The sequence below is a fragment of the Falco peregrinus genome, chromosome 7, assembly GCF_023634155.1.
Source record: "Falco peregrinus isolate bFalPer1 chromosome 7, bFalPer1.pri, whole genome shotgun sequence".
In the NCBI taxonomy this organism is placed as follows: domain Eukaryota; kingdom Metazoa; phylum Chordata; class Aves; order Falconiformes; family Falconidae; genus Falco; species Falco peregrinus.
In genome coordinates, this window is record NC_073727.1 from 17,769,272 (window position 1) to 17,794,418 (window position 25,147).

General features: G+C 65.2%; 4 protein-coding genes and 3 non-coding genes across 8 annotated transcripts; 3 read left to right on the forward strand and 4 right to left on the reverse strand.

Moving 5' to 3' along the window:
* Window positions 1-15: 15 nt before the first annotated feature.
* LOC114010655 (U1 spliceosomal RNA) lies at window positions 16-179 on the reverse strand. Its single transcript, XR_003552225.1, has one exon. It is a non-coding gene; the product is annotated as a U1 spliceosomal RNA (small nuclear RNA).
* Window positions 178-3,717, forward strand: LOC129784884 (proline-rich protein 2-like). The gene is made up of 3 exons (XM_055810493.1): window positions 178-658; window positions 1,972-2,400; window positions 3,443-3,717. Exons 1-3 carry the CDS (start codon window positions 178-180, stop codon window positions 3,715-3,717), a joined length of 1,185 nt encoding a protein of 394 aa, XP_055666468.1.
* On the forward strand, window positions 2,441-2,604 carry LOC129784959 (U1 spliceosomal RNA). The gene has a single exon (XR_008748282.1). It is a non-coding gene; the product is annotated as a U1 spliceosomal RNA (small nuclear RNA).
* Window positions 3,287-3,450, reverse strand: LOC129784960 (U1 spliceosomal RNA). Its single transcript, XR_008748283.1, has one exon. It is a non-coding gene; the product is annotated as a U1 spliceosomal RNA (small nuclear RNA).
* Window positions 3,718-4,710: 993 nt separating the features above from the next.
* Window positions 4,711-11,315, reverse strand: EIF2B4 (eukaryotic translation initiation factor 2B subunit delta). 2 transcript variants are annotated; one of them, XM_055809418.1, is made up of 13 exons: window positions 10,964-11,315; window positions 10,812-10,855; window positions 10,588-10,726; window positions 9,920-10,126; window positions 9,616-9,698; window positions 9,308-9,399; window positions 8,797-8,911; window positions 8,372-8,448; window positions 8,052-8,154; window positions 7,460-7,587; window positions 5,444-5,624; window positions 5,164-5,344; window positions 4,711-4,954 (listed from the first exon to the last, which is right to left on the reverse strand). In XM_055809418.1, the coding sequence occupies exons 1-13, from the start codon at window positions 11,313-11,315 to the stop codon at window positions 4,755-4,757; spliced, it is 1,902 nt and encodes a 633-aa protein (XP_055665393.1). In that variant the 3' UTR covers window positions 4,711-4,754. The 2 variants fall into 2 exon arrangements, with proteins under 2 accessions (XP_055665393.1, XP_055665392.1); XM_055809417.1 differs by having other exon boundaries at window positions 9,920-10,129.
* Window positions 11,273-19,765, forward strand: SNX17 (sorting nexin 17). Its single transcript, XM_055809420.1, has 15 exons — window positions 11,273-11,472; window positions 14,422-14,496; window positions 14,874-14,991; window positions 15,392-15,456; window positions 15,636-15,746; window positions 16,173-16,263; window positions 16,465-16,552; window positions 16,942-17,011; window positions 17,123-17,215; window positions 17,363-17,566; window positions 17,927-18,049; window positions 18,185-18,262; window positions 18,452-18,526; window positions 18,862-18,903; window positions 18,992-19,765. The coding sequence occupies exons 1-15, from the start codon at window positions 11,413-11,415 to the stop codon at window positions 19,109-19,111; spliced, it is 1,413 nt and encodes a 470-aa protein (XP_055665395.1). The 5' UTR covers window positions 11,273-11,412; the 3' UTR covers window positions 19,112-19,765.
* Window positions 19,766-19,875: 110 nt separating this feature from the next.
* On the reverse strand, window positions 19,876-25,008 carry ZNF513 (zinc finger protein 513). The gene is given in 4 exon segments (XM_055809419.1): window positions 19,876-21,034; window positions 21,279-21,869; window positions 24,277-24,513; window positions 24,516-25,008. Coding segments are annotated over 4 exon segments (1,788 nt in total). The 5' UTR covers window positions 24,724-25,008; the 3' UTR covers window positions 19,876-20,282.
* Window positions 25,009-25,147: the final 139 nt, after the last annotated feature.

Below are 25,147 nucleotides of genomic sequence, written 5' to 3' on the forward strand. Positions count from 1 at the left end.
TTTAACCATGTGAGCCAGGGGAGAGCGCGAACGCAGTCCCCCACTACCACAAATTATGCAGTCGAGTTTCCCGCATTTGGGGAAATCGCAGGGGTCAGCACACCCGGAGTGCAGGGGATGAGCCTCGCCCTGGGAAAACCACCTGCCTGATCATGGTGTCTCCCCTGCCAGGTAAGTATGAGCACCGACTCCGCAACACAACACCGCACAACAACGCACGCGCACCCACGACGCGGCCACCGCGGAACACGCGCGCGGAACACGAGCACGGAACACGCCCCGCGCCTGCCCGACGCCACGCGCCCGCACGACGCCGCGGACGCCCGTGGCCGCTGCCGACCCCGACCGGGAACGGGCCCCCAGGAGCCCGCGCGGCGCCTCATCTGCATGGGCACGCCCACTCCCGGCCGGCCCCGCCCCGCCTCGCTCCGCCCCGGCCGCGGAAGGACGCTCCTGCCGGGGCCGGGGCCGGGGCCGGGCCGCGGGGCACCGCCGCCGGTAACGTCCGGTCCCACCGTCCGCCGCCTCCGCCTCTCGCCACAGACACCCCCGCCTCCTTCACGGCGGCCCGACCGGCCCCGCGGCCCCTGGGACACCGGCACCTCCCGGTGCTGCGTGGGGCCGGAGCCGCAGCGGGGCCAGCAGCGGGAGGGGACCCGTGGGGCAGCGCCAGGGCCTGTGGCCGGGACCGTGGGGGCGCCCGGGGGTGCTCGAGGGGGCCGGGGGTGTCTCGGGGACACGGGCTGTGCTCCGCAGCCGGCTGAGCCCGCAGAGGGGAAGGCGGGAGCTGCAGCCCCAGTTTGGGCAGAGGCCACGGAGCCCTGGCCACGGCGCTGGGCTCCAGTAGCTGGGCCGGATCCCACTGGGCGGTACTGGCTTGTGCTGGGCTCTGCTACGGCTCAACACAACAGCACCTACACAGTCTGTGACGACAGCGCATGCAGCCCAGGGACCCCAGTGCCAGGACCGTGGGGTCTGGGCGCTGACAGTGGCACGGCAAGAGCAGGTGCCCGTGGAGGGGACAAGCACGTGGTGCCCTGAAAGCCTCTGTGCCCTCCACGGTGAAGGCAAGGGGCCGGTCAACACCCGCAGTCACAGTGCCCCACACCCGCCAGCTCCAGCACCCCGTGCGCCCTTGTGCTCCCTTGGCAAATGCAAACCCACCCCCTCGCCCCCCTCCCGGTGTCTGGGTGCTGCTGGTTGTGCTCCTAAACCTCGTCCTGCCATGGGAACTGCTGGGGCTCTCGGGGTTTATCCCGGCTGCCTCTGGATCAAAACTGTCCCTGCTTGTGCTTCACACACCCACCGGCCGGTTACATGTCACCAAACAACATGGCAAATGCCCCACGCGTGCTACTTCCCCTGCCCGCACAAGCCATCCCCCCGCATGGAGCACTGGCTGGGGCAGGACCTGCCGCCGAGGCCCTGCCATGGTGGGGGTGCTGCTGGTGCTGCCAGTCCAGCTTCACGGACACAGTGACACAAACTTTGGTGCCCACAGACCGGAGCAGCTGCTCGTGGGCTGGGGCCGGTTGGACAACAGCACATGCTGTGCACGTGCAGAGCCCAGGCCAAGGACAGAAGCGGCTGCACATAACATTTGAGGTGAACGTCAGATACTGATTGAGGCACCAGGAGAAAATCTTTGAGCCAGTGGGAACAGCCCCCAGGCATGGGGGGTGGATGAGGAACTGCTTAGGACAGCACCGGGCACAGCTGGGCGTATTGACGGCGGTAGTGGTGCACGAGAGGGCTCGGCTGACACTGCCTTGAAGCCAACGGGTACGCGGCACCGCCTGCCCCGGGGCTGGAAGAAAGAGAGGGTCAGGCAGCAGGGCTGGGACTGACGGCTGCGAAGGCTCATACAGCCCAGCGGCCGGGATGGGCGATGGGGTGGCGGGGCCCAGCGCTGGAAGCCCCCGCGCTCCCAGGGCACCTGCGGCCCTTCCACCGGCTGCCCGGCCCTCGGAGGCTCTGGCCGGCCGAGCCCCGCGCAGCACCGGGCGGTGCCGGTGTCCCAGGGGCCGCGGGAAGGGGGCGGGGGTGTCTGTGGCGAGAGGCGGCGGCGGCTGGAGCCGGCCCGGCGGAGGCGCCCGCGGCGGGCGGTGGGACCGGACGTTACCGGCGGCGGTGCCCCGCGGCCCGGCCCCGGCCCCGGCCCCGGCAGGAGCGTCCTTCCGCGGCCGGGGCGGAGCGAGGCGGGGCGGGGCCGGCCGGGAGTGGGCGTGCCCATGCAGATGAGGCGCCGCGCGGGCTCCTGGGGGCCCGTTCCCGGTCAGGGCCGGCGGCGGCCACGGGCGTCCGCGGCGTCGTGCGGGCGCGTGGCGTCGGGCAGGCGCGGGGCGCGTGTCGCGGCGTGTTCCGCGCGCGTGTTCCGCGGTGGCCGCGTCGTGGGTGCGCGTGCGTTGTTGTGCGGTGTTGTGTTGCGGAGTCGGTGCTCATACTTACCTGGCAGGGGAGACACCATGATCAGGCAGGTGGTTTTCCCAGGGCGAGGCTCATCCCCTGCACTCCGGGTGTGCTGACCCCTGCGATTTCCCCAAATGCGGGAAACTCGACTGCATAATTTGTGGTAGTGGGGGACTGCGTTCGCGCTCTCCCCTGGCTCACATGGTTAAAAAACAGATGAACCAGCCCGGGCAGCGCCTCCAGCGCCGTTGCAAGCACGGTTGGGTGCGGTCGTTACCTGCGCACAACCCCGGGGCTGCCAGCAGAGGGCAAACTTCGCACGCGCCAAGCGACAGTGGCCCGGCCCCAGTCACGCGATCGTCATTTTCAATCGCCGTTCGTGCGCGCCTGGGCTCCCGTTTAACTGCACAGCGCTCGCCTTCCTACGCCCTCGCGTGCTCTCGGGGGGGCGCCCTCTGTGAGGAGGGGGCATTGCTCGGGGGAGGGTCTCGAGTTGCCCGAGGACAGTTCACGCGGCTGAAGCCACTTTCCGTGCGCGCTCGTCCGCTTCCCAGCGAGCTGACCTGGTGATGGGCAGCGGCGCGATGGCGTCGGCACCTCCCCGGGGCCGTGGGTGGCCGTTTGCAGGGGCTGACGGCTGAACATCCTGCGGGGTTTAAAGCCCTTCTCGTCCGTCATTGCAGCCCCTCGCACGTTTCGTCAAAGGAAAATCCTGCACCAGCTCCCGCGGCGCCTCAGGGCCCCGCGGACGGATAATGCAGAGCCGGGTGGAGCGAACCCGACCCGGTGCGCGCGAGGCGACTTCCGGGGGGGAATGGGGCGCTGCCGCCCGGGAAACTGCTGTAGAAGTGCAGGGTCTGTTATTAACCATGCGAGCCAGGGGAGAGCGCGAACGCAGTCCCCCACTACCACAAATTATGCAGTCGAGTTTCCCGCATTTGGGGAAATCGCAGGGGTCAGCACACCCGGAGTGCAGGGGATGAGCCTCGCCCTGGGAAAACCACCTGCCTGATCATGGTGTCTCCCCTGCCAGGTAAGTATGAGCACCGACTCCGCAACACAACACCGCACAACAACGCACGCGCACCCACGACGCGGCCACCGCGGAACACGCGCGCGGAACACGAGCACGGAACACGCCCCGACACGCGCCCCGCGCCTGCCCGACGCCACGCGCCCGCACGACGCCGCGGACGCCCGTGGCCGCTGCCGACCCCGACCGGGAACGGGCCCCCAGGAGCCCGCGCGGCGCCTCATCTGCATGGGCACGCCCACGCCCCGCCGGCCCCGCCCCGCCGCCCGCGGTAGGCGATGAGGTTCCGCAGGAGCGAGCTGGGCTGCCGGCCCCACCTCCCCGTCCCGGCGGACCGCGGTGGCCTGGCTGTGGAGCAGCGGGACTTCCGTTCCCCACGGGCCACCCCGCACCTGGCGGAGCCGTGAGCCCCATACGCGGGGCCCCGCCCGCCGCCGCCCCCGTCCCCAGGCGGGAAAGGCTCGGCCCGTTGCTGCTGTGCCTGCCCCCTGCGCCTAATAACGCAGCCGGGGGGCATCACCCGGCAGCTCAGCTAGCCGTAGGGGGTCTCAGGGACCCACGGCCTGGCGCCGGCCCTCGAGCCCTGTCAGTACCCGGCCTTCCTCACCCCGCTCCCGGCTGGGAACACAGAGCATGCTGCTGCCCACCACCGCGGCCAGGATTGCAGACCTGTGTTTGCAGACCCCCGCCTTTTTTGGAAGAGGCCAGGATAACCAGCACCCCCGATCTCTTGCACTCCCCCCCGCGCCCCAGAGCTGGGAACGTGCAGGGCACCAGCAGCGACAGGCTCCAGGGGCGGAAGCACAGACAGCCCACAGCAATGCCTGCCCTAGAGCTGGGATGAGCACCGGTTCTACTGCTGCAGAAAGGGATGGGAATGCTGCAGCCACTCCCTTCCCATACCAGAGTCCCCAGCCTCTGCTCAGGCTGGACCCTGCACTAGGCCCTTCTTGCAGGAGCAGCCTTGGCACCCCTGGGGTGCTGCAGGGTCCGAGGTGCCAGGCTCTCCCACACAAACTCTAGTAGCTGCCAGAACCGAAGCCAGAGCAGGTGTGAGCCAGGGGCTGTCACCATAGCATCCTCATCATCGTTTCCGCCAGGTCCCAGAGAAGGGGCCTAGGGACAGGGAAGATCCCCACTGCAGCCTGGAGCAGGAGGAGAGGGGCTGGGCTGAGCTGGGCAGGAGTGTCAGAATGCCCAAGAAAAGTGCAGAGCTAAGCCTATGGTGACATAGGGTGCCAGTACCACATCACAGAAGGCAGACAAGGTGTATTGAGGGCCTGGTTTATTAGTGTCCATGCAGCTGTCCCTACTACTGGTCCACATTCTTGACACGCAGAACTACAGGCACTGAGGTGCAGGGGATCATGCCCAAGTCTGTGATGACCAGATCTACCAGGTCAGGTGGTGTCACATCATAGACCAGGTTGAGGAGGCGTAAGGACTTGTTCTCTGCCCAGCCACCCAGCTGGGCCTGGCCCTTCCGGAGCACGATCAGGTCATCGGGGTCATCTGTGGAAAGAGTGGCAGACGGCAGGATCAGCGGGAGGCACAGCACCTCTCCATCCTGCCCTGGGAGCACAAACCGCTGCTGCCTGCCAGGCCACCCCTCCTGTGAGCAGGGGAAGGGAAGGAAAACAGCAGGGCAGAGTGGCCCATCCTGGCCAGCAGCGGGAAGAGGGAGCAGGTCTCAGATGGGAGGAAGGGGACAGAAGACATACCCAGCTCGTTGGAGACAAAAGAGTCTGTCTGCACTCGCTCACAGAACTTGTAGGTCTCGCAGCACACCAGGATGGGCACGTTGTAGGCCTTGGAGACTAGCGCTATCTGGGACGTCCCCACCCGGGACATGACAGAGCCATTGGCCAGGAGTGCATGGGCTCCCAGCAGCACTTTGGACACCTGTCAGGAAAGCACAAGGATCTGTTAGCACCTTTTATCATTCTGCAGCCTCCCTCATGCCCACCTCCATGTTCGGCACAGCCCCGTTCTGCTCCTCACCTCAGGCAGCACATAAGAAATGGCGTTGATCATCACATAGGTACAGTGAATGCCCTTACGCACCAGCCGGCGCAGTGTCTCCCGGCCTTCCAGCCGTGGCCGGCTATCCACCACAATCACACGGAAGGCCCGGCCCTTCTTCACGTGGGCATCGCACAGTGTGCGGTTCACGAGGGAAGAGCTGAGGGACACCAGTTAGGAGGCTGCCCCATCCAACCAAGCCAGGCTCTCACCTGGCTGCCCCAGCTGCCCCGTGGTGATGCTGCATGCTGCCAGCATTGCCCAGAGATGCCCAGTGCCAGGACACCTTCCTTGGTGCTGGCTCTGGTGCAGGACTCATCAGGTGCTGGCCGGGGAGGTTTCCTGAGCCCTAGCATGGGGTCTTGCCCAGGGGGCAGCTCTGACAGGTGCCCCACAGCAGGAGCTGGCTGCCAGCAGCCACAGCAGAGCAGGCGCTGCCAGGTGCCAGCTGCCATGGTGGGTCCCCAGGCATATCCAGCCGAAAAAGGGCAATGTCTCCCTTACCCAGGGCGGGAGCTGGGCTCCCACCCAGACCCTGACGGGCTAGCGCTGCCTGGAGATGAGTCCAGCCAGAGCTGACGCCCACCCTTGCCGTTACAAATGCTGCCCCTTCCAGACACCCTCTTGCTGCGCTCACTTCCAGGGCCCCCCTCTCCCTGTCTTTGCACAGAGAATCAGCCCCCAGGAAAAGTGATGTGTCAGCCCTCCCTGGAAGCAGCACTGGCCTCCAGCTGTCCGTGACCACAGCGAGGGACTCCCCCTCCAAACCCTCTCCAAGTTTCCCTCTCCTAACACTCCAGGTCTGCACTGGCCTCCTGCCCCTGCTCCCTCCTCCTCCAGCCACACAGGAGGCACACATCTGGACTCTCTTGTCACAGCAGTCTCTGACTCCTTTTCCCACCTCTAATTCCTGGGACACAGTCCCTCAAAGGAAGAACGAGCTTCTGTATTTTTGCTTCTAGACATTTTACTTTGCTGCAGTTTGTTTAAAATGCCAGTAAACAGCCATGGCTACTCTGTAAATGTCTTGTATTGAAGAACTGGTGAATCTGGGTTTCTTGAAACACTTAACTCTGGACAGGTGCAGAGGACAGTGCCAAGCACTGAACAAGAACAGCAAAGTCATATGGACGAGCCTTCAGTACAGGCTTTGCTGGCGGCAATGGCTTTGGGCCTCCATCAGGTACTTCTTGGCCCAGTCAAGTGTTGCCCACCACTGCAACACGACAGGGTGGCGGGTCTCGGAGCCTGGGTTAGTTGAAATGGCAGGCACTGCAAATGCGGGCACTCGCAAACTGAGTTTGAGGTGCTAACGCAACAACATTAATCAGTATAGGCTGGTATAAGGCTACCTGATCAGACCCTCCTACTTGTTCCTCTAATGAGCCTGAGGGCTCCACTGCTTCCAGCATCTAGCCTGTCCCTGTGTGCGGAAAAATTTGAAACATCAGCAGGACACAGTCCCCCTGCGATGGGGCCCTCCAAGGATGCCTGCTTGCAGCCGAGCCTGCCAACACTGTCCGTTGTGCTCCACAAACATGGTTTAGCATTCCCCTTGGCAGCTGCCAGGCAGAAAGCGCTCTGTCACCACCTCGTGATGCGAGCTCATCAGCCTGCCCATCTCCCAGGACGGGACAAGAGTCCTAATGAGCTCTCTGCTTTTTCTAAAGCACTAACAATACATCCACAGCCAGCTGGCAAGTGCTGATCCCAGGGCCATGCTCTGCTTTGTACTGACACCCTCATTCATCCGCTGCTGTATCCTGCTGCACTGGTCATAAACTTCTCCCTTGTGCCTTTCATTTACCAGCTTCCCACCACAGCCATGTTCTGGCTGGCACCTCCAACTGCCCCCTCCCCAGAACACAACTCCTGCCTCACCCTTGGGCAACACTGACCTTCCCACCCTTGAAAAACTGCTTTTGCAAGAGCTTCCCATGCTCACTCAGCTGTTCTGTTTCCCTTTTCCACCTGCTGCCCTGGCTCTCCTCTTACCATCCGTACACCAGGATCACGTCATTGTCATTTATCTTCTCAAAGGCAGACCTTGAAATGGCTTCAGCTGCTAGAAGAATCTTCTCCCGCAGGTATTTGTCAATAGTGTTCTGCAGCTTCTCCTTCGCCTAGGGAGATACAACGATCATGTACAGCATGGCCTTGCCACACCATGGACACTCTGTGGTCCCTTGCAGCCTGGCAGGACAGCAGGCTCAGCTCTGCCTGCAAGTGGAGAGCCTGGCCCTGCTTCTAACCAGTCCGTTTACTGAATGGCACCTTCCCCTGGGACAGGGGCTCTGCAGGACATGCAGGGCCACTCCTGTCCCAGCACAAGCCTCCTAGCAGACTGTGGTGCCTGACTATGCGTTTGATGTTGCCATTAGGCCCTCCCAGCTCTGCCTGTTGTCTCCCCTGCACCTCCTGGGTCAGTTGCTCTGGTCATCCCATGGAGATTTACTGCTCAGACTCACCAGCCAACTCCTCTCAGCCCACTAGCCATGTGGCCTCAGGGGTCTCCTGACACGTACCACCACCACATGGCACCTGCATCCAGAGGGCTGGAGCCTGCTGCTCGGGTGAGGCCACTCACCTCCTCGTCTCTCAGGGTGTCGGGTAGGCATGAAATCTCCTTCTTGAGGAACTTAATGGCGTTGCCCATGCTGGCTGATAGGGGCCGGCACTGGTTCAGGAAGCTGCAGAGAGGAAACAGGTTTAGCTCCAGAGCAGCCTGGAGGGCTGGAGAAGCAAAGGAGAGGGTACAGCTGAGCTAAGGATGGTGCACAGGGAGGCAGAACCCAGAGCCCCAGGGAAGTCAGCCCAGATTTGGGTGGACACCAACCCAGAGAGGTGACCAATGGACCACCCTCAGAGGAGTTTCAGTCCCTCTGCGCTGGCACTGGGAGCCCTCACCTGATGTGTGGCTTCAGCTTGGCCACCAGGTCCCGTGACAGCTCCTCATTTGGGGGAGTTGAGTAATCCCGGATCAGCTGAGACAAGAAGGAAGAGAGCTGAGCTTAGGGCACCTGCCCTTTCTGACCAGGCAGGGCACACAACCACCCTTGCCCAAGAGGCTGCAGACCAGGCACAAGTGAGTACTGTACAGCTTGACATGCTTTCATGTGGCAGGGGGCAAAGGGGTGCTCCAGGAACTTAAATCTGCAGTGGCAGCACTGAAACAGGATACCAGCAGGGCCTAGACCTGGGTATGGTCAGAAGGAAGAGGCTGAGGATGACTGAGCACAGATATAGCCTCAGCAGTCAGGGAACGGGAAGAGCTGCCTGTGCCTGGTGCAATGCCCCTGCTGCCTGGTGGGCATGGGTAGCTGCTCACATACCTGTTTGAAGACTTCCAGCAGGGCGATGCAACGGGCATTGGAACCATTGATGATGCCCTGGGAGTACTGGAGGCCTAGGCGCACCACAGCTGGGTGAATTACAGTGGAGGGGATGCTGCAGGGACAAATATGAGAGAGCTGTCAGCACTGGCCCTCTACAGCCTAGGAACAAGAACCCATTGCTAGGCCCGCAGCCAAACCACCTGAGGGACAGCCCAAGAAGGGAGGTGTCAGTCAGCCCCTACTTACTCTGTGAGCTGGAGTCAGGCTAACCCCTCAGACCCTTCTCCTGTGGCCCTGCCCTCCCCGAGGGCAGCTCTCCTCATCCCATGGGCAGGACACCCAGCTGCCGGTGCCACTGCTCCCCAAAGCAAGCGAAGGTGTCCCCTGCCACCCCATCAAGGCCAGCCCACACACAGGACCAGGGTACCCCTTCACTACAGCTGTTTTGTAGCCAGGCCAGCCAAAGAGCCAAACATTTGCTAATGGCTTGGGCTGAGAGGCCACATACCTCATCTGCTGCGTCAGCGGCTTCTTCCGGCTGTACTGGTGCAAGTGGGAGAACAGGTTGACCTTGGTGCCGTAGTCCTGTCTCAGAGGTACCTGTAGCCGCACAGTGTTGATGATGGCCACCACAGCGCCTTGCTCACTCCAGTGCCACCAGCCACACCCAGCGCTCACTCGTAGCAACACCAGAGGTCCCCCCCGCCCAGCAGAGAGCAGGCCCCAGTCCCACCACACCTGCAACCTGACCGCCACCACACACCTACAGCATGACTGCCTTGAAGCATGCAGCCTGTTACCCAGCCCTCCTCCTACCTGCTGCCGCTCCAGCTTTTTGGCCAGTTTCCTCTGGGCAGCAGGGTCATCCACCTGTACGTGCTCTGGCAGCCGCTTTACCACTGTGAAGATAGTGGGGAGGGCAGTGTGGGGTGTTACTGCCCTTGTGCAGCCCCCAGCCCAGTCACGCTGCCCCCAGATGTGGGAAATACGCGGCAGGGCAGTGCCTAGGACACCAGGGAAGAATCAGATGGGCAGACCCTGCAGGTGTTCACCCCAGACCCCTCCCTCCCTGCTCACCCACCCACCCACCCTCTGCACCCTGTGGTGATGATAGCTTTACCGGACTGAGGCTCGGTGGGGGTCAGCCTGGGCTTGGCTACTGTGGCTGCCTGGCTCAGCTCTGCTTTCTTGGCCTGCTTCTGGGCCCGCTCAGCCTCTTGCTTGGCCCGGCGTTCTGCTCGCAGCTCAGCTTTGCTCTTGCCCGCTGGGGGCCTCTTGCCATCGTTGGGGCCATCGGCCAAGGCTGGCGGGAACGTGGGGTGAGCAGCTACTGCAGGAGACAGAAGAGGGAAGTCTGTGCCCAGCCTCTACCACCAGGAGATGTAGCCCAGCACGTGGAGCAGCCCATGGCAGGGAGGCCCTCCTCTGTGCAAGGGTCTGCCTTTGGAGGGGCAGGTGGGACTAAACCCCTCATTCTCCAGCACCTTGACAACCCCGCGCAGCTGACATGGAACCAGCAGGCCAGCCAGGTGGGGAGGGGAACGGCCTCCCTGAATCTCAGCCCCGCAAGAATGCAGGGTCTGGGGCAGCGAGGCCCAGGGCTTGGGTGCAGAGAAGTGGGATATGCTGGAGGTGCTGCTGCAGCCTCCCCTAAGCAGGGCTGTTCCAGCCTGGGGGCATTCCCAGCCGAGAGACCACCAGGGCCCTGCCGCAGGGCTGTCCCAGCTCAGGGTGGTCAGCGGCGGGGCTCCCCGGCTGTTGGCTGCTTCGGGGGAAGGGGGTCCTCACCCCGCGGCTGCCCTGGGTCGGAGGGCGTCCCCTGCTCCGGGGGCTCAGCTGCCGGCCCCTTCTCGCTCCTCTTTTTCTTCTTCTGCTGCTTCTTCTCCTTCCGCAGCTGCAGCTTCTCCTCCCGGGAGAGCTCTGGGTCCTGCGGGCACAGACCGTCAGGCAGCCCCCGGCCCCCATGCAGGCCCCCGGCCCCCAGCCCCACGCCGGTCCTCGGCGCAGCTCACCTGCGGTCCCACCGGCACCGGCGCGGCTGCTTCGGGGCCCGCACCTGGAACGAGGGGAAAGGGTGAGAGGGGCCGGGGAGAGGCTGGCGGGGGCAGCTGGGTGGGTGCCGAGCGGCGGGGTCCCGGGGTGCCCCCGCCGGCTCCGCACTCACCGTCCGGCGCGGCCCGCTCCGCCATGGCGCCCTGCCGCAGCGCCCCCTGCCGCCCGGAGGCCGCTGCCGCCCGCCGTCTCTGCACCACCTGCCGTGACGTCGGCGGCCCTCCGCGTGACGCGCGATGACGCCACCCCGCAGCCAAGGCGCGGGCGGGGGGGGCTGTTCCCTTTCCCGGGCCGTCCCTCCCCGTGGCCGGCGCCCAGCACCGAGCGCGGCAGGGCAGAGCCGCGGCCCCTGCCGGACGGTGCCGGGCAGCGGGCCCGGGGCTGCGGCAGGCTCCCGCGGGGCGGGGCGGGGCGGGCGGCCGGGGCGGGCCGGCCCCGGCGGGCGGTTCCACCGGCCTCGCCATCGCGGGGGCCCCCGCGGGGCGGCGCCGGGGAGCGACCGGCCCGACATGGCGGCGCGCGGCAGGTAGCGGGGGCGCGCGTCCCGGCCCCGGCCCCGCAATGCACTTCTCCATCCCCGAGACCGAGACCCGCGCCGGCGACGGCGGCACCGCCTACGTGGTGAGCGGGGCCGGAGCGGCGCTGTCCCGCGGGGCGGAGCGGGGCGATGCGGCCCGGTTGCGGCGGGGCCCCGCGGCGGCGGGGACAGCGCCCGGTGGGGCCGGGTGCGAGTCCGCTGTCCCGGGGCGGACGCTGCCCGCGCCCTGCCTGGTTGGGGCCGTGTGAGCCCGCGGGCCCTGTGGCGGGTGGCCTGTGCGGGCCGGGGGCCGGGGGAGGCGGCCAGCCCTCCCCCGTGGCCGGCCGCCACCCCCCAGACGGCCGGGCGGGCGTCGGGCCGCGCCGCCTCTGCGCCCCGGGGCCGGGCCCTGCGGTTCAAGCCAGATCCCGGCGGGTTCGGGGGAGTGTCCCTGGGCTGCGACCCCAGTGGGGGTGCTGGGGCCGTGCCCTGCGCGGGGGTGGGGGGGAGCGGCTCGCCCGGTGCGCTGCGGCCCGGGGGGCCCCGGCTCATCCTGGCCCGGCGGCCCGTCCGTTCCTCCCGGCTTCCTGTTTTGCTGGGCTGGCCGTGCCCGCCCTGCGGCTGCCGAGCACCTCCGGGAGCGGCTCCCCGAGGCCTCGGCGCGGGCTGTGGTGGGCAGAGCCCCCCGGGTGCGGCCGCAGGGCCGGGGCCTGGCCCGCGCCCACCAGCTCTGGGCCTCGCGGCCGTGCCGCGGGGACCCCGAGCCCCCCGCTTCTGCCGACATCCCTCTCTGGGGGGGTCTCAACCGTCTGGGATGCGCGGTGCGTGGGGGACAGGGGTGGCCGTCATCGTGGGCTGCAGGAAGGGCGGCGAAGGGCCCTGGTGATCCACGAGGTTCGGCCCTGTGCCTCCCCCTGCACTTTGGCCTCAGGTGTCGCGATGGCCCCTTGGGTGGGGGAGGGCCGTGTCCCCAGCATCCCCAGCATCAGAGGACTGCTCCTCTGCAGCCCCAGCTGTGAGCAGGAGCTGGTGACCCTGCAGAGAGCCTTGCCGGTGCCAGCCCCCGAGCTGATGCTGGGCAGGCGTGAGTGCTGCCTGCGCCACCTGGCCACCCCTGCCCCGCACCGGTCTCCTGGGCCCTCGACAGGGACCCTGCGCAGCAGGGTCCTTTGGCTTGACCTTTGGCAAGACCTTTGGCTTGGAGGATGGTGTGAGAAGGCAGCTGAGCTCCAGCGTGGCCTGCCCAGGTGCCTCTGCTGACCCTGGGCAGCCCCAGCTTGCAGGGGCAGGACGCTTGGGGCTTCCAGTGAGCGAAAGAGCAGTTGGTGATACCTGGCTGGGCTGTGATCGCTGCCTGCAGGCACATTTGCAGCCCCTGCAGTGCACCCCTCCTGCCCTCCCAAACACCGTTCTGGGGACAGCAGGACCTGCTCCGGCACAGAGGGGATAGCATTGTCCCCTGAGAGGATCGGTCGTTGGGGCATGGAGTGGCTGGGGCTTGTGTGCTGTGCGGCCCTGTGCCTGTGGCATCAGTGGAGACCTGAGCTGGGGCAGGGGTGCAGGGCAGAGGGGGCAGCAGCCAGGGCCCAGCTCTGTGGGATCCCCTGCAGCAGGGGCAGTTGCCTCCCCAACTCTGTAGGGCTCCCTCCAAGCTGTGGGACAGACGAGCCCTGGCTGGGCTGGTGCTGCCTGGGGCAGAGGTGTCCCAGAGGGTTTCCAGCCTCTCCCCTGGCTCAGGGGGCATGTCCTGGGGCTGGGGTGGGAGGCACGTCCTGCCGGGCTCTCTGCAGCAACCCTTACACTTTCAGCACCCCGGTAGTGCTGGGGCATGTTGTGGTGGCCCAGGGGTGGGCAGGCAGGCAGCACATGAGGAAGGAATCCCCTGCTCTGTGGTGAGGGCTGGCAGTGGCTGTGCATCCCAGGAGGTGGTGGAGAGAGCCCAGGCCCACAGCCTTTGGTGGCGTGGACATCCCGGCTGTGCAGCTCTCTGACTGGATGCCAGGCTCCTGCTTTGCTGGCCTGAGCACAGCCCAGGTTGCTGTGCTCGCCACTGCGTTGCTGTGCTCGCTCCTCCAAATGTTGTGGGCCTGCAGAATGGAGAGCAGCTGCTGGCTGCCACTTCTTGCCGCAGGGAGTGGGGAGGGGTCTCCTTACTTGCTGACTTGGGGACACCCGCATCCCTGGGGCTGCAATATGGCTCCATACTCTCTCCCAGTGGCTGGGCAGCTGCAGGGTTATGTCTTCCTGGTGTTCATCAGACACACCTCTTGGATGCACTTGTACTTCCTGAGCAGTTTTGACCATATCCACTGGGCTGCAGGTCTGTGCTGACGCTGATGTGTCTTCAGAGGAGCAGCACACAGAAACCTTCCAGTGCTGTTCTTATACTCACCTGTGCAAGTCCTGGGCATTTGATCAGTCTGTGCTTGCTAATGCGTAGCCCTTGACTGCTGACAGCAGCCCCTCCTGGTCCTGGCTGGGCTGAGGGCTGTGGCTGTGCCTGCCTGGGGCTGCTGGTTGCATGCATCGGTGTCCACGGGCAGCTTTGGAGTGTGAGGGCCCTGCTCTTCTTCCGGCTGCTGAGGGTGCTGCCCCTGAGAGCCGGAGAAATCTCCGGCCCTGTGAGGGAAGTGCTGCGGAGCTGTGTGCTCCAGGGCAGCACATGGAGGGGGTCCAGGCAGCGGGTGGCATGCCGCTGTGACCGGGCTGGTGCCTGCAAAGCAAACCCAGCTGCTGTGACCGGGCTGGTGCCTGCAAAGCAAACCCAGCTGCTGTGGTGGTGCCTGGCCTGGCATGGGCACGTGAGGGTTCCAGGTGGGTCCTGGTGCTTCCTCCAGACCTGGTGGGTCCAGGAGCTGACCTCTGCTGACAGGAAGGGATGGCTGGGGGTGCCCTATCTGCCCTTCGGCACGGTCCTCAGGGGTGTCACATCTTCCTGGGCCGGTCCCTGCAGAGGCTTCTCCTTGGGGTGGCCTGTGTGCCCCAAGCTGGGCAGGCCCTGGGGCCCCTCCATTGGGCAGGTGCTGGGATCTGACTGGTGTCTCTCCCTGCAGGCCTACAACATCCACGTGAATGGGGTGTTGCACTGCCGAGTGCGTTACAGCCAGCTCCTGGGGCTGCATGAGCAGGTAGGGAGATGTCCCCAGCAGCGGTGGGAGCTGCTGCTGACTGACCCCACTCCTGCAGGGCAGCACTGTGGGGTCTGCTGTGCTCGTGGCCCGCTGGGTGCTGCGGGGAGGCACTGAGCGCTGCTGGAGAGCTGGCATGCTGGCTGCTGCGCTGGCTGTGGGCAGGGTGTTGGTTTCTGTTCCTTGGCACAGGGTACAGGCCTCCTCCTGCTCTGTGACATCCCACCTTCTTGCAAACTGCTGGCTGTCCATTTGGATGAGGAAGGCTGTTGAGCCTTCTGGTCCCCTTGCCAGGCCCCTGGAAATCAGCTGGGGTGGGGGGTCAGAGCAGCCACTATCTCCCTGGAGGCACTGGCAGCACTCTGCTCTCTTCCCAGTTAAGGAAAGAGTATGGTGCTAATGTGGTCCCAGCCTTTCCCCCAAAGAAGATCTTCACACTCACCCCGGCAGAAGTAGAGCAACGACGGGAACAGCTGGAGAAATACATGCAGGCTGGTAAGCTGGGTCTGCCCTGCGCTGCAGCTCAGGGCCAGCTGTCCCCTTCTTGGTTGCTCAGGGCACTGGGGCACTGCCCGCATCTTCCTTCCCACACTTTTACGTTTACTGTGTCTCATGTTGGTATTCTCAGTCTTGCTCTGGCGTTAGCTGGCCTTGTCCACTGGGTGTCAGCTCGTCTGTCCCAGCCCCTTCCCCTTCCCTGCACTGGCAGAGGTGAGACCCACTAGTGCCTCCACCTGTGGGGAGTCCGTGGCTGCCAATGTGTACCCCCTACATGCAGTGCATGCTTAGTCTGGATGCAGGCTCTGAGGGGCCACCGAGTGGATGGGCATTGGCTTGGGTCCCCGCCCCTTCCCACATCTTAACGTCTGACTCCTTGCTCATCTTCCACCCCCAGTGCGGCAGGACCCGACGCTGGGAGGCAGTGAGACCTTCAACAGCTTTCTGCGCAAGGCCCAGCAGGTGAGGGGGCAGGAGCCGCTGGATGTGGTGGGCTGCTGGGGCAGCCTGTGTGGGGGTGAGTGCTGACCACTGGGACTGGGCAGTGCGTGCTGGGGCCCTTGGACTGTGGGGCAGTCTGAGTGGTGCGAGGGTGGTCTGCGGTGGAGGGGCCAGGGTGCCAGTCCAGTTTCTCTCTCCAGGAGACGCAGCAGATACCCACAGAGGAGGTGGTGCTGGAAGTGCTGCTCTCCAATGGCCAGAAGGTTAAGGTCACCATCCTTACCTCGGACCAGACAGAGGATGTCCTTGAGGTGCGAAAGTTCTTGTGTTGGGTGGGACCAGCTCTTCCTGCTGAGTTCTGTGGTTTCCCACATGTTGCAGGGGTTCCCTCAGCCTGGCAGCCATTCGGCCCTCCCTGCCGCATCCCTACCCACCCCACAGAGCAGGGTTGTCCAGAGGGGCTGAAGAGCGGTGGAGCTGGGAAGAGCATGCCGATGTGCTCGTGACCCTTTCTGGGTCCAGACTGATGTCAGGAGGCTCCCAGCTCTATCATGGTGGCAGTGATCCCCTGGGCCCCACTTGCCTGTCCTGCCCTGGCCCCCAGCCCAGCAGAGGTGCTGCCTTCCTGCTGTTGGGAGGCCCCAGAGCATGCGTGCAGGCTGGATCCTGCCACGGGGTAAGGATGTAGAAGTGCTGCCTCTCTGCAGGAAGTGGTGACCTCCTGCTCTTGCTCCCAGGCTGTGGCCTCCAAGCTGGATCTGCCAGATGACCTGGTTGGCTACTTCAGCCTTTTCCTAGTGAGAGAGACCAAGGATGGAGCTTTCTCCTGTGAGTAGAGCGCACTGGAGACCCACAAGGGCTGCGGTGGGATGTCTACCCTGCACCCTGCCCTGGAGTGAGAGCTGTGTGCTTGGACCAGACGGTCCTGGGTGGGGGGATCCAGCGTGTTCCCCTGGGGTGTCCTGGCTGGTGGGGGTCTGGTGGGCTCCTGCTGCCCCAAGCTGCTGCTGAGCTGCTGTTTCCCTGCAGTCGTGCGGAAGCTGCAGGAGTTTGAGCTGCCGTATGTGTCCGTCACCAGCCTGCATAACCCTGAGTTCAGGATCATCCTGCGCAAGAGGTGAGTGGCAGGGCTGGAGGGGGCAGTGACTGCCAAAGCAGTGGGGTAGTGTCTGGGGCGCCCTGCTCTGCACAGGGGCCGCCCCCTGCCTCACCATTGCTGTCTGCAGGGTGCTTTGGCTCCCAGCAACACACCCAGGTGTCCCAGGCCGTGACACCGGGGGCCAGGCTGCCCTGCTGGATTTGGTCCCTGTTTCTGTTTTCCCAGACACGACCCTTGCTGCCTCTGGCATCGGCTTGAGAGGGGGAGTTGGGGTGTGGCAACTGATGGGCTACCAGGGGAGCTGGCCAGAGACCTGGCTCGGCGCCTTGCCCCAGCATGGGAGATGTATTTCTCCCCATTGCTGTTTGGAGCTGGGGAATAAGTTGACCCATGTGGTTCCCTTCTAGCTACTGGGACTCCTCCTATGATGATGATGTAATGGAGCATCGTGTGGGGCTGAACTTGCTGTATGCTCAGGTGAGGGTCTGTGTGGCCCAGCTGGGTGAGGAGGGGCACTGCACCCCTCGGTTATGGCTGTGCGGGGTCTCAGGTGGGCCCCACTGCTCACCAGCCTCTGCTTCTTGGTAGACGGTGTCAGACATCGAGCATGGATGGATCCTTGTCAACAAGGAACAGCACCGGCAGCTGAAGTCCCTGCAGGAAAAAGTCTCTAAGAAGGAGGTAGGGGAGGGCAGGATGCTGTGACTGGAGCAGTCCAGGCACTGGCCTGTCACCAGTCCTGTGTGAACGCGTGGTGCTGAGTTCGTTGCCTGTTCCTGGCTCAGGAGTTGTGGTGTCTGTGCTGAACTTCCCTGGCTCTGTCCACAGTTCATCCGCCTGGCGCAGACCCTGAAGTACTACGGTTATCTCAAGTTTGACCCCTGCGTCACTGACTTCCCTGAGAAGGGATGCCATGTCGTCGTTAGTGCTGGCAACAATGAGCTCAACTTCCAGGTGCGGCTGCCGAGCGAGCAGATCAAGGAAGGCAGCTTCAAGGTCACACGCATGCGGTGCTGGCGGGTCACATCCTCGGTGAGTGCCACTTGCCTGTGGGGCCCTGGAGAGCAGGGAAGGCTCGTGGGGGTCTGGTGGGACCTGGTTGTGCTGGGCCGGTCCAGCAGCTGTCCCTGGGAAAGGTGCTGGATGTGTTGCCTGCTTCCAGCCCAGCTGGCCTGGGGAAGGTCCGAGTCGTGATTTGGGGTTGAGGGGGTCATCGGTGTGAGGACATTTGAGGGGCCTGCCGCTGTGAGGGGGACCTGACGGTGCTGGAAGGCCAGTGGGAGCTGGGCAGGGTGTCCAGCAGCCAGCTGGGGCTACCCTTTTGGCAGAGGGTCCTGGGAAGCTGGCGTCTTTCCCTCTGGAGGCTCCCAGCCTTAGCACGTGCCCTTGCAGGTGCCAATGAGCAATGGTCCCTCGGGGAGCAGCCCAGGGAAGTCTGAGGTGAAGCTGGAGTTGGCTTTCGAGTATCTAATGAGCAAGGACCGGCTGCAGTGGGTCACCATCACCAGCCCGCAGGTAGGGCTGCCTGCGTGCCAGGCTGGCAGCGGACAAGGATGGGAGCGAGGGAGTGGCTGTGCAGGAAAGGGCTTGGCGTGGTGTGTTGGGAAGGCTGTGCGGTGCGTGGAGCCTCATGACACCTCTCCCTTGCAGGCGATCATGCTGAGCATCTGCCTTCAGTCCATGGTGGACGAGCTGATGGTGAAGAAGTCTGGAGGCAGCATCCGCAAGGTGACAGCTGGGGCTGGATGTTGTCTCTGGGGTGGGATCCCATCTTGCCCCTGCGACTCCTTGGGGTCTAGGCTGGGCCCTGCTTGCTCTTCTCAGGATGGGGCCGGCTCAAGGATCCCCAGGGGCCATCTTAACCTCTGGAGTTGCCCTTGGGGACCCTGCGGCTGAGCTGAGCTTCTCCCCTTGCAGATGTTTCGCCGGCGGGTGAATGGGACCCTGCGGCGCTCAGACAGCCAGCAGGCTGTGAAATCGCCCCCACTGCTGGTGAGTGGGACCCTGTGGCCCTGGCAGGGGGAGACCAGTGTGACTGTGGGCTGGCTTTGCTGTATTGGGTACCAGAGCCTACCGCCCCCAGAGGTGCCACTGTCCCCTTGGCAGGGCTGGGGCAAGCCCAGAGGACAGCAGGGCTGCTGTGCCCCATTCCCATAGCCATGGGAAGAGAAAGAACCATGGACCAGTCTCCAGGAGCCAGACTCCCCGGGGGAGGGAAGAGAGGGTAGCCTGGCCTTGTCCCAGGAGGGCGAGTGGTGGCTAATGGTGGGTAGGGTGGTTGGCATGTCCCACCACCCCAGTGCTGCCTGACTGTGCCATCCCCACAGGACTCGCCTGACGCCTCCCGGGAGCCGATGGCCAAACTCTCGGTGAGTTGTGTGTGGGTGCACTGTCGCCATCACCCTCGTACAAAGCAGGGGGGAGTGGGATCCTCCCTAATGCCTTCCCTCTCCACAGAGCAAGCTCACCTCTGTCAGCCTTCGAGGGATCAGCCACTCCAGCTCTGCTAACGATGTGGGCGCTAACAACTTCCATGGCAATTACGCCTTTGAGGGCATTGGTGATGAAGATCTGTAGTGCCCCCCTTCCTAAGACAGCAACAGCCGAGGGCCTTCGCTGAGGAATGTACGACCTGCAGCCAGGTTGCAATCAACGTGCCTCTCACCTGCTACATCCACCTTCCCCTGCTCCCCTGGGCTGGGGAGCTCACCCCCAGCCCACTGCTGCCTTTGGGGTGGGGGCAGCTGAACTCCTGCTGCTGGCTCCAGCTGGGAGAGGGCTCGTTCCCAGGGCTGCAACAGCCCAACCCGAGCAGCGAGCAGCGTGCCCAGGCTGAGCCCTGGAGCAGTGTCGCGGAGCCTGGCCCAGCGCGGGGGCAGAGCTGCCCCTTCCCCAGCTGGGATGGCCTGGCTTGAGTGCCCAGCTGCGCAGGGGGGCAGCTGCCCCGGGTGGCTGGGCCAGCGGCTTGGCAGCAGCAGCCTGGTGGCACTGAGCAGCTCTTGTGAGGCTCTGTAATGCCAAATTAGCGTTTAGGTTTCTGCTCAAGGGACAGACTGCAGTACACTGTCTCCAGGGGGCTCTGCGCAGAGCCCCTTCTCTAACCCGCTCATAGACTCCAGCGTAATCTAGGCTTGTAACCACGTATCTCCTGCTGCTCAGACCGACCGAGCATTAATGGACAGTAACCAATGTTTACACACCAATGATGATTAAAATGGATCCTGATTGGTACTGGGCTGTCTGTTGGGAGGTGGTCACTATCCCTCTTCTCCCTGCACACCTTGCCAGCCCCACACTGTCCTCTCCTGAAGCAGAACAAGGGCCCCAGGGAGAATAGCAGATAACAAAACTGACCGTTTAATGCATTTATACACAATATAAATTACACTGACCAGCATGGAAACAGCCATGGAACCAGTCCTGTTCCCCCCTCCCCCCTTTTCCCCAGACTCTGGCAGAGGAAGGCTCCAACAGGCAGGAACAGGCAGGTACCACACCCCGCGGGTGCCTGGGGACATGGCACCACCGCCGTTGGGCCAGGCACCTGAGCCTGGAACCCAAGCTGCTGGTTGTGGCTTCACGCTGCCCAGGCAGGCGAGGGCTGCTGGAGACCCCGGTGCACCCACATAAGGCAGCCCCGAGCCCCCCTGGAGTCTGCTGCCCATCCCTCCCCCAGGGAGGGCGGGGGCCGAGGCACCCCGGGCCTGATGCAGGGCTGGGCACCCCTGCAGCTGGGCTAAGTGCTGTCTCAGGGCAGGGCCGTGCCCACGGCTGGAGGGGCCAGGAGGGCTTTGGCATTGCGTGGGTTTACCCAGCTCTCGGCTGTGTGGCCATGGATCTTCTGGTGGCGCTTGTAGTTGTCCCAGTGGCCAGTGGTGTAGGGGCAGTCCCGGCACTGGAAGGGCTTCTCACCCGTGTGCCGCAGCATATGCCGCTTCAGGTTCATGCTCTGGTTGCAGCTGTAGTTGCAGAGGCTGCACTGGAAGGGCTTGTCACCCGAGTGGATGCGCCCGTGACGCTTGAGGTTGGCCAGGTTGCCACAGGCGTAGTCGCAGAGCTGGCACTTGTAGGGCTTCTCGCCTGTGTGCACTCGCTGGTGCCGCTTCAGGTTGTCGAGGTGGGCGGAGGCGTAGGGGCAGAGCGGGCAGGCAAATGGCTTCTCCCCACTGTGTGTCTTCATGTGCCGTGCCAAGTGGTTGGGGTAGTGGGTGACGAAGGGGCAGAGGCTGCAGGCAAAGCCTTTGTCCCCAGTGCCCTTGCGAGGGCTGGCGCCCGGCTCGGTGCCCAGCACCGCCAGGCTGCAGCGCCCGCAGACCTGCTCAGCCAGGCCCTCATCCTGGGCGAACCCGTCGTCCAGCACCAGCCCACACATGCGGCATGTGAAGGGGAAGAGCAGCTCGGGCAGCGCGGCTGCCTCCTCGCCCCGCAGCCGAGTGCAGCCAGGCAGGAAGGGGCCGCTGCTGCTGCCCACGTGCAGGCTCAGCTCTGGCAGCAGCGGTTCTGCGGGAAAAACACAAAACAGGGCTGTGAGCGGGATGAGGCAGTGCTGGCAGGGCTCAGCTCTGTGACAAGCTGTGGGCTCTGGGGTGACAGTGCCCTGGCTGAGGCTGGTGGCACATGGTGCCACGCTGGGCACAGGTTGATGGCAGGATGCGCATCCTGGCCCTTCGCCAGCCCTGGGGCTGTGCCATGGGAGAGAGCCCCCCAGCAGCTCTCCCCTCCCCCCCACACCCCCTCTCTTTACCTGGGTCCTTGTCCCGCCGGTGCGGCCCCTCGCCTTCGGGCAGGCGGTGGCTGAGCATGTGCCGCTTCAGGTTGCGGCTCTGGTTGCAGCGATAGTCGCAGGCAGCACACTGGAAGGGCTTGTCCTGGCTGTGGACTCGTTCATGACGTTTGAGGTTCCCCAGACTGCTGCAGGCGAAGCTGCAGCACGTGCAGCGGTACGGCTTCTCCCCTGTGTGCGTGCGCAGGTGTCGGGTCAGGTTCACCAGCTGGGCAGAGGCGTAGGCACACTGCGGGCACGCAAACGGCTTCTCCCCGTTGTGCGTCTTCATGTGGCGCTTGAGGTGGCTGGAGTAGTGGGAGGCGAAGGGGCAGAGCTGGCAGGAGTACACGATGCGCTGGCTGCGGCCCCCTTCCGTGCCGGCACACTGCAGGCAGCTCTGGCCTAGGCTGGCAGCCAGCTGCAGCCCACACTGGCGGCAGGGCAGCGCTGCAGGGCCGGGCTCCCCACCCTCCTCAGGGTCACTCTCCACGCTCAGCTGCTGGTACCCGGAGGAGCAGTCGTCGTCGCTCAGCGCATATGCTGGGATGGCAATCTTTCCCACCAGGGTATCTGCTGAGAAGACCATGGGGATGGGACGGTGTCAGCCTTGCTGGCTTAGGCACAGCCCCTCTGCTTGTGCCACCAATCCCCGCAGGGTCCACCTCAAGGAAGGGACCACAGGAAGGGGGGGCCAGGCAGCTGTGCCCACCCTGGCAGCACCCTGCAGGGGTCCACCACACCACCCACAGAGGGGTGAGGAGCTTCATGGCCGTAAGCTGCCCTGACAGCCTGCTGCAGGGCCTGTCCTGGGCCCCTTGGGTAACACTGTCATCTCTGCCCTGCAGCTGGCCGAGCTGGGCGGTCAGCCTGCGGCCATACCCTCAGCACAAGGAGGGCAGGTGGCGAGGGGCACAGGAGCGGGGCAGGCACCCACTGTTACTGGTGGGCCTGGCCGGTGGGAAGCAGTGACGGTGGGAGGGTGTTGAGTGCAGCCTGACCCGGGCAGGAAAGCTGGGAGCCCATAAAGCTCGCTCCGGGCCCCCTGTTGCTGTTCTGCTGCCCCAGCCCTGGGTCCTGCTCCCCATGGGGCCTCAGCACCAGCCCGGCTCCATCACACTGGGAAACAGACCTTCCCCAGCCCCACGCGGCACCACTGTCCCGTGGCAGTGGGAGGAAGTCTGGGCCAGGCTCTGAGGGCACTTCTGCTTCCTGGTTGGGCACAGACCCATCCTTCCGCAGCCCCTGAGGCAGTGCCTGTGCCCCAGGGAGGGATGACAAGAGCAGAGCCTGCTACCCTGCAGCTGCTTCAGGCTGGCCTGTGGGCCCCACACCCCAGATGTGTCCCCAGGCTGGTGCTTGGGGCCAGAATGGCAGCGACATATAGCCAAAGCCTTGCCACCACCAGTCTCAAGCTGTGCCCAGCTGTCCCCGTGCTGTGCCTGACCTGGAGCCCCGGGGCCTGCGAGACCCAACACATGCCCCCTGCCCCAGAAAGCTGCCTGGGCCGATTCACCCCTTCACTACTGCCCAGCTCCCAGAACCCCAGGCAGGTGCAGGATTGAGGCTGCTCCCATGTGGTGGGACAGGGTGGCCTCCCAGCCCCCGGTACCCCTTCACAAGCACTGCCTGAAGCACAGACACCAGAATGGGGCATCCTGTGAGGGCCTGGCTATTGCCAGGGGAACTCTCGACCCTGCCTCAAGCCCCACACCAAGGGACTCCCCGGCCTCCTCAGCTTGGGCCCACAGTCCAGCAGTGCCACAGCATCCCTAGAGCAGTCCCCTCAGTCTGGCTGTGTCTGTGCTCCCCTCATGGGACAGTGTGGCTCACGGGGTGAGGATGAGCACATGGCCAGTGATGGCTCTCCTGACCTACTCAGTGGGCCCTGAAGTGCCTGGTCCTTCTCCCCGGCTGGGGCTAGCAGCTGTGATCGGGAAGAAGGTATTTCAGACAGCAAAGAGCATCTTTCAGCCCTCACCGTGTCTGGCTCCGAGAGCTGCCGAGTGAGCTTTGTCCCACCACTGGGCCCTGCCGCAGGCTGTGGGGAAGTGCAGCCCTCAGAGCAGAACCCCATCTGCCAGGCAGCTGGGACCGTGCCTCGGCATGAGAGTGGGAGCTGCGGGCACAGCCCAGCACGGCTGCCAAGCACACGCACCGGAGCACAGCCCTTGCAGACAGCAAGGGGACAGAGCCACAGGCTCTGTGCCCTCCTCATCTCGCCATTCTGTTTCTATGTTATTCTGTTCACCACTCACCATTGAGGGCAGCGAGTGATGCACCCACTGGTCCTTGTGAGGTACCTTAATGGAGCCAAAGCAGCATCTGCTCCTCTGGCTGCCTTGTGGCTCTAGCTGACCTGGAGCCCAGCATGCTGCCAGCTGGGCAGGTGCTGGCTGGCCTTGCCGCAGGGCCTGCAAGCAGAGGCTGGTGGAGAGACAGCCCCGGCCCAGCTCCCCACACCACGCACTGCCAAGGGGCAGCGGTGGGGCAGGACCCCATGGGGACAAGGCCCCGGTGGGCTGCAAAGTCGTGCCCCTGCAGCTATGGGGATGAGCCCGGTGGCGGCCACGGCATGCGGCGAGGCGGCTGCCAGCTCCGGTGTACCCGCAGCCCCAGGACAACCCTGGGGGCACAACGCACAGGGGGTGGGGTGGGAAGGCTTGACGGGAGGGAGCGCTCAGTGGGGGTCTGCGCCGGGGATCGGTGCCGGGCAGGCAGATACCACCGGCGCGGGCCCCTGCCGGGGGTCGGGGTCTTACCCCGCGGGATCCGGGAGAGGGAAACGCCCCCGGCGGCGGAGCAGCCACCGGGCGGGACCGTTCCCGGGCAAGGCGGCTGCCGGATGGGGCCATGCGCGGGGAACCGGTACCGGCAAGGCCGGGCCGCGTCCCCGCCCGGCGGCGCTCCTGGAGCGGGGGGGGCCCAGGCCGGCCGTTCCCGCGGGGCGCCGCTGCCGGGCCCGGAGAGCGGCACGCACCTGGCGGTCCCTTCTCGAAGGCCAGGCCGCGGCCCAGCAGCAAGTCGCCGGGCAGCACCAGCGCCGCTCCCGCCGTCTCCTCGGGGCCGTCCTCGGCGTCCGCTGCAACACACCGAGCGCCGCGGGTCACCGCCGGGCCTCCGCCGCCCCCCTGCCCCGCTGCGCACTCACCCTTCACCGGCTGCGGGTGGCTTTGCTTCCGCCGGGGCATCGTGGCCGGCCCCGGCCCCACCGCCCGCCCGCCCGCGGCCCGCCAGCCGCCCCCGCCAGCCCGGGGCGGCCGCCGCCGCCCCGCCTCGACCGGGCACTTCCGTTTCCGGCCGCAGCGGGGTGGGGCAAGCGCCGGAAGCGGACGGTGGCGCCCCGGAAGCGGACCGGGCACCGGAAGCAGGAGCGGGTCCGCTGCCAACCTCTTCCCTCCCGGCACCGCGCCGGCGTCTCTGGCATGCGGCGTGGGGTCCAGGCCGCGCCGCTGGGGAGGCAGGCGGGGGATGGGCACGGCCGGGTCCCCTCGGGAGGGGCGGAGTCTCGGGTGCGGTAGCGGGCGCCGGTGGGACAGCGGCTCCGGGGCAGGGCGGCGCAGGTTAACGCAGCCGCGCCCGGTGAGGCACAAACACCGCCAGCCCTCCGCCCTGGTGCCCCGCTCCCAGGGGGCCGGCAGCGCCCGCTGTGCCGCCCGCCGGGGCCGCCGCCCGTCTAGTGGTGCCCCCCCTGGGCCATATAGCCCCGCCCCCAGCCTATATACCCACCCCGGGCCATATAGCCCCGCCCCCACCCTATATACCCCCCCGGGGCCATATAGCTGCCCTCCCGGGCCATATAGCCCCGCCCCCACCCTATATACCCCCCCGGGCCATATAGCTGCCCTCCC

Coding starts and splice junctions, on each gene's coding strand:
- LOC129784884 (XM_055810493.1), top strand. CDS start 178: ATGAGCACCGACTCCGCAACACAACACCGCACAACAACGCACGCGCAC. Junction 659..1,971: donor CCAGCAGCGGGAGGGGACCC/GTGGGGCAGCGC, acceptor CGGCCCTCGGAG/GCTCTGGCCGGCCGAGCCCC. Junction 2,401..3,442: donor TGGCCGCGTCGTGGGTGCGC/GTGCGTTGTTGT, acceptor CTCCCCTGCCAG/GTAAGTATGAGCACCGACTC.
- EIF2B4 (XM_055809417.1), bottom strand. CDS start 11,315: ATGGCGAGGCCGGTGGAACCGCCCGCCGGGGCCGGCCCGCCCCGGCCG. Junction 9,699..9,919: donor CCCCACCGAGCCTCAGTCCG/GTAAAGCTATCA, acceptor CTATCTTCACAG/TGGTAAAGCGGCTGCCAGAG. Junction 8,912..9,307: donor CCGCTGACGCAGCAGATGAG/GTATGTGGCCTC, acceptor TTGTCCCTGCAG/CATCCCCTCCACTGTAATTC.
- SNX17 (XM_055809420.1), top strand. CDS start 11,413: ATGCACTTCTCCATCCCCGAGACCGAGACCCGCGCCGGCGACGGCGGC. Junction 15,747..16,172: donor AGACAGAGGATGTCCTTGAG/GTGCGAAAGTTC, acceptor TCTTGCTCCCAG/GCTGTGGCCTCCAAGCTGGA. Junction 18,050..18,184: donor TCACCATCACCAGCCCGCAG/GTAGGGCTGCCT, acceptor TCTCCCTTGCAG/GCGATCATGCTGAGCATCTG.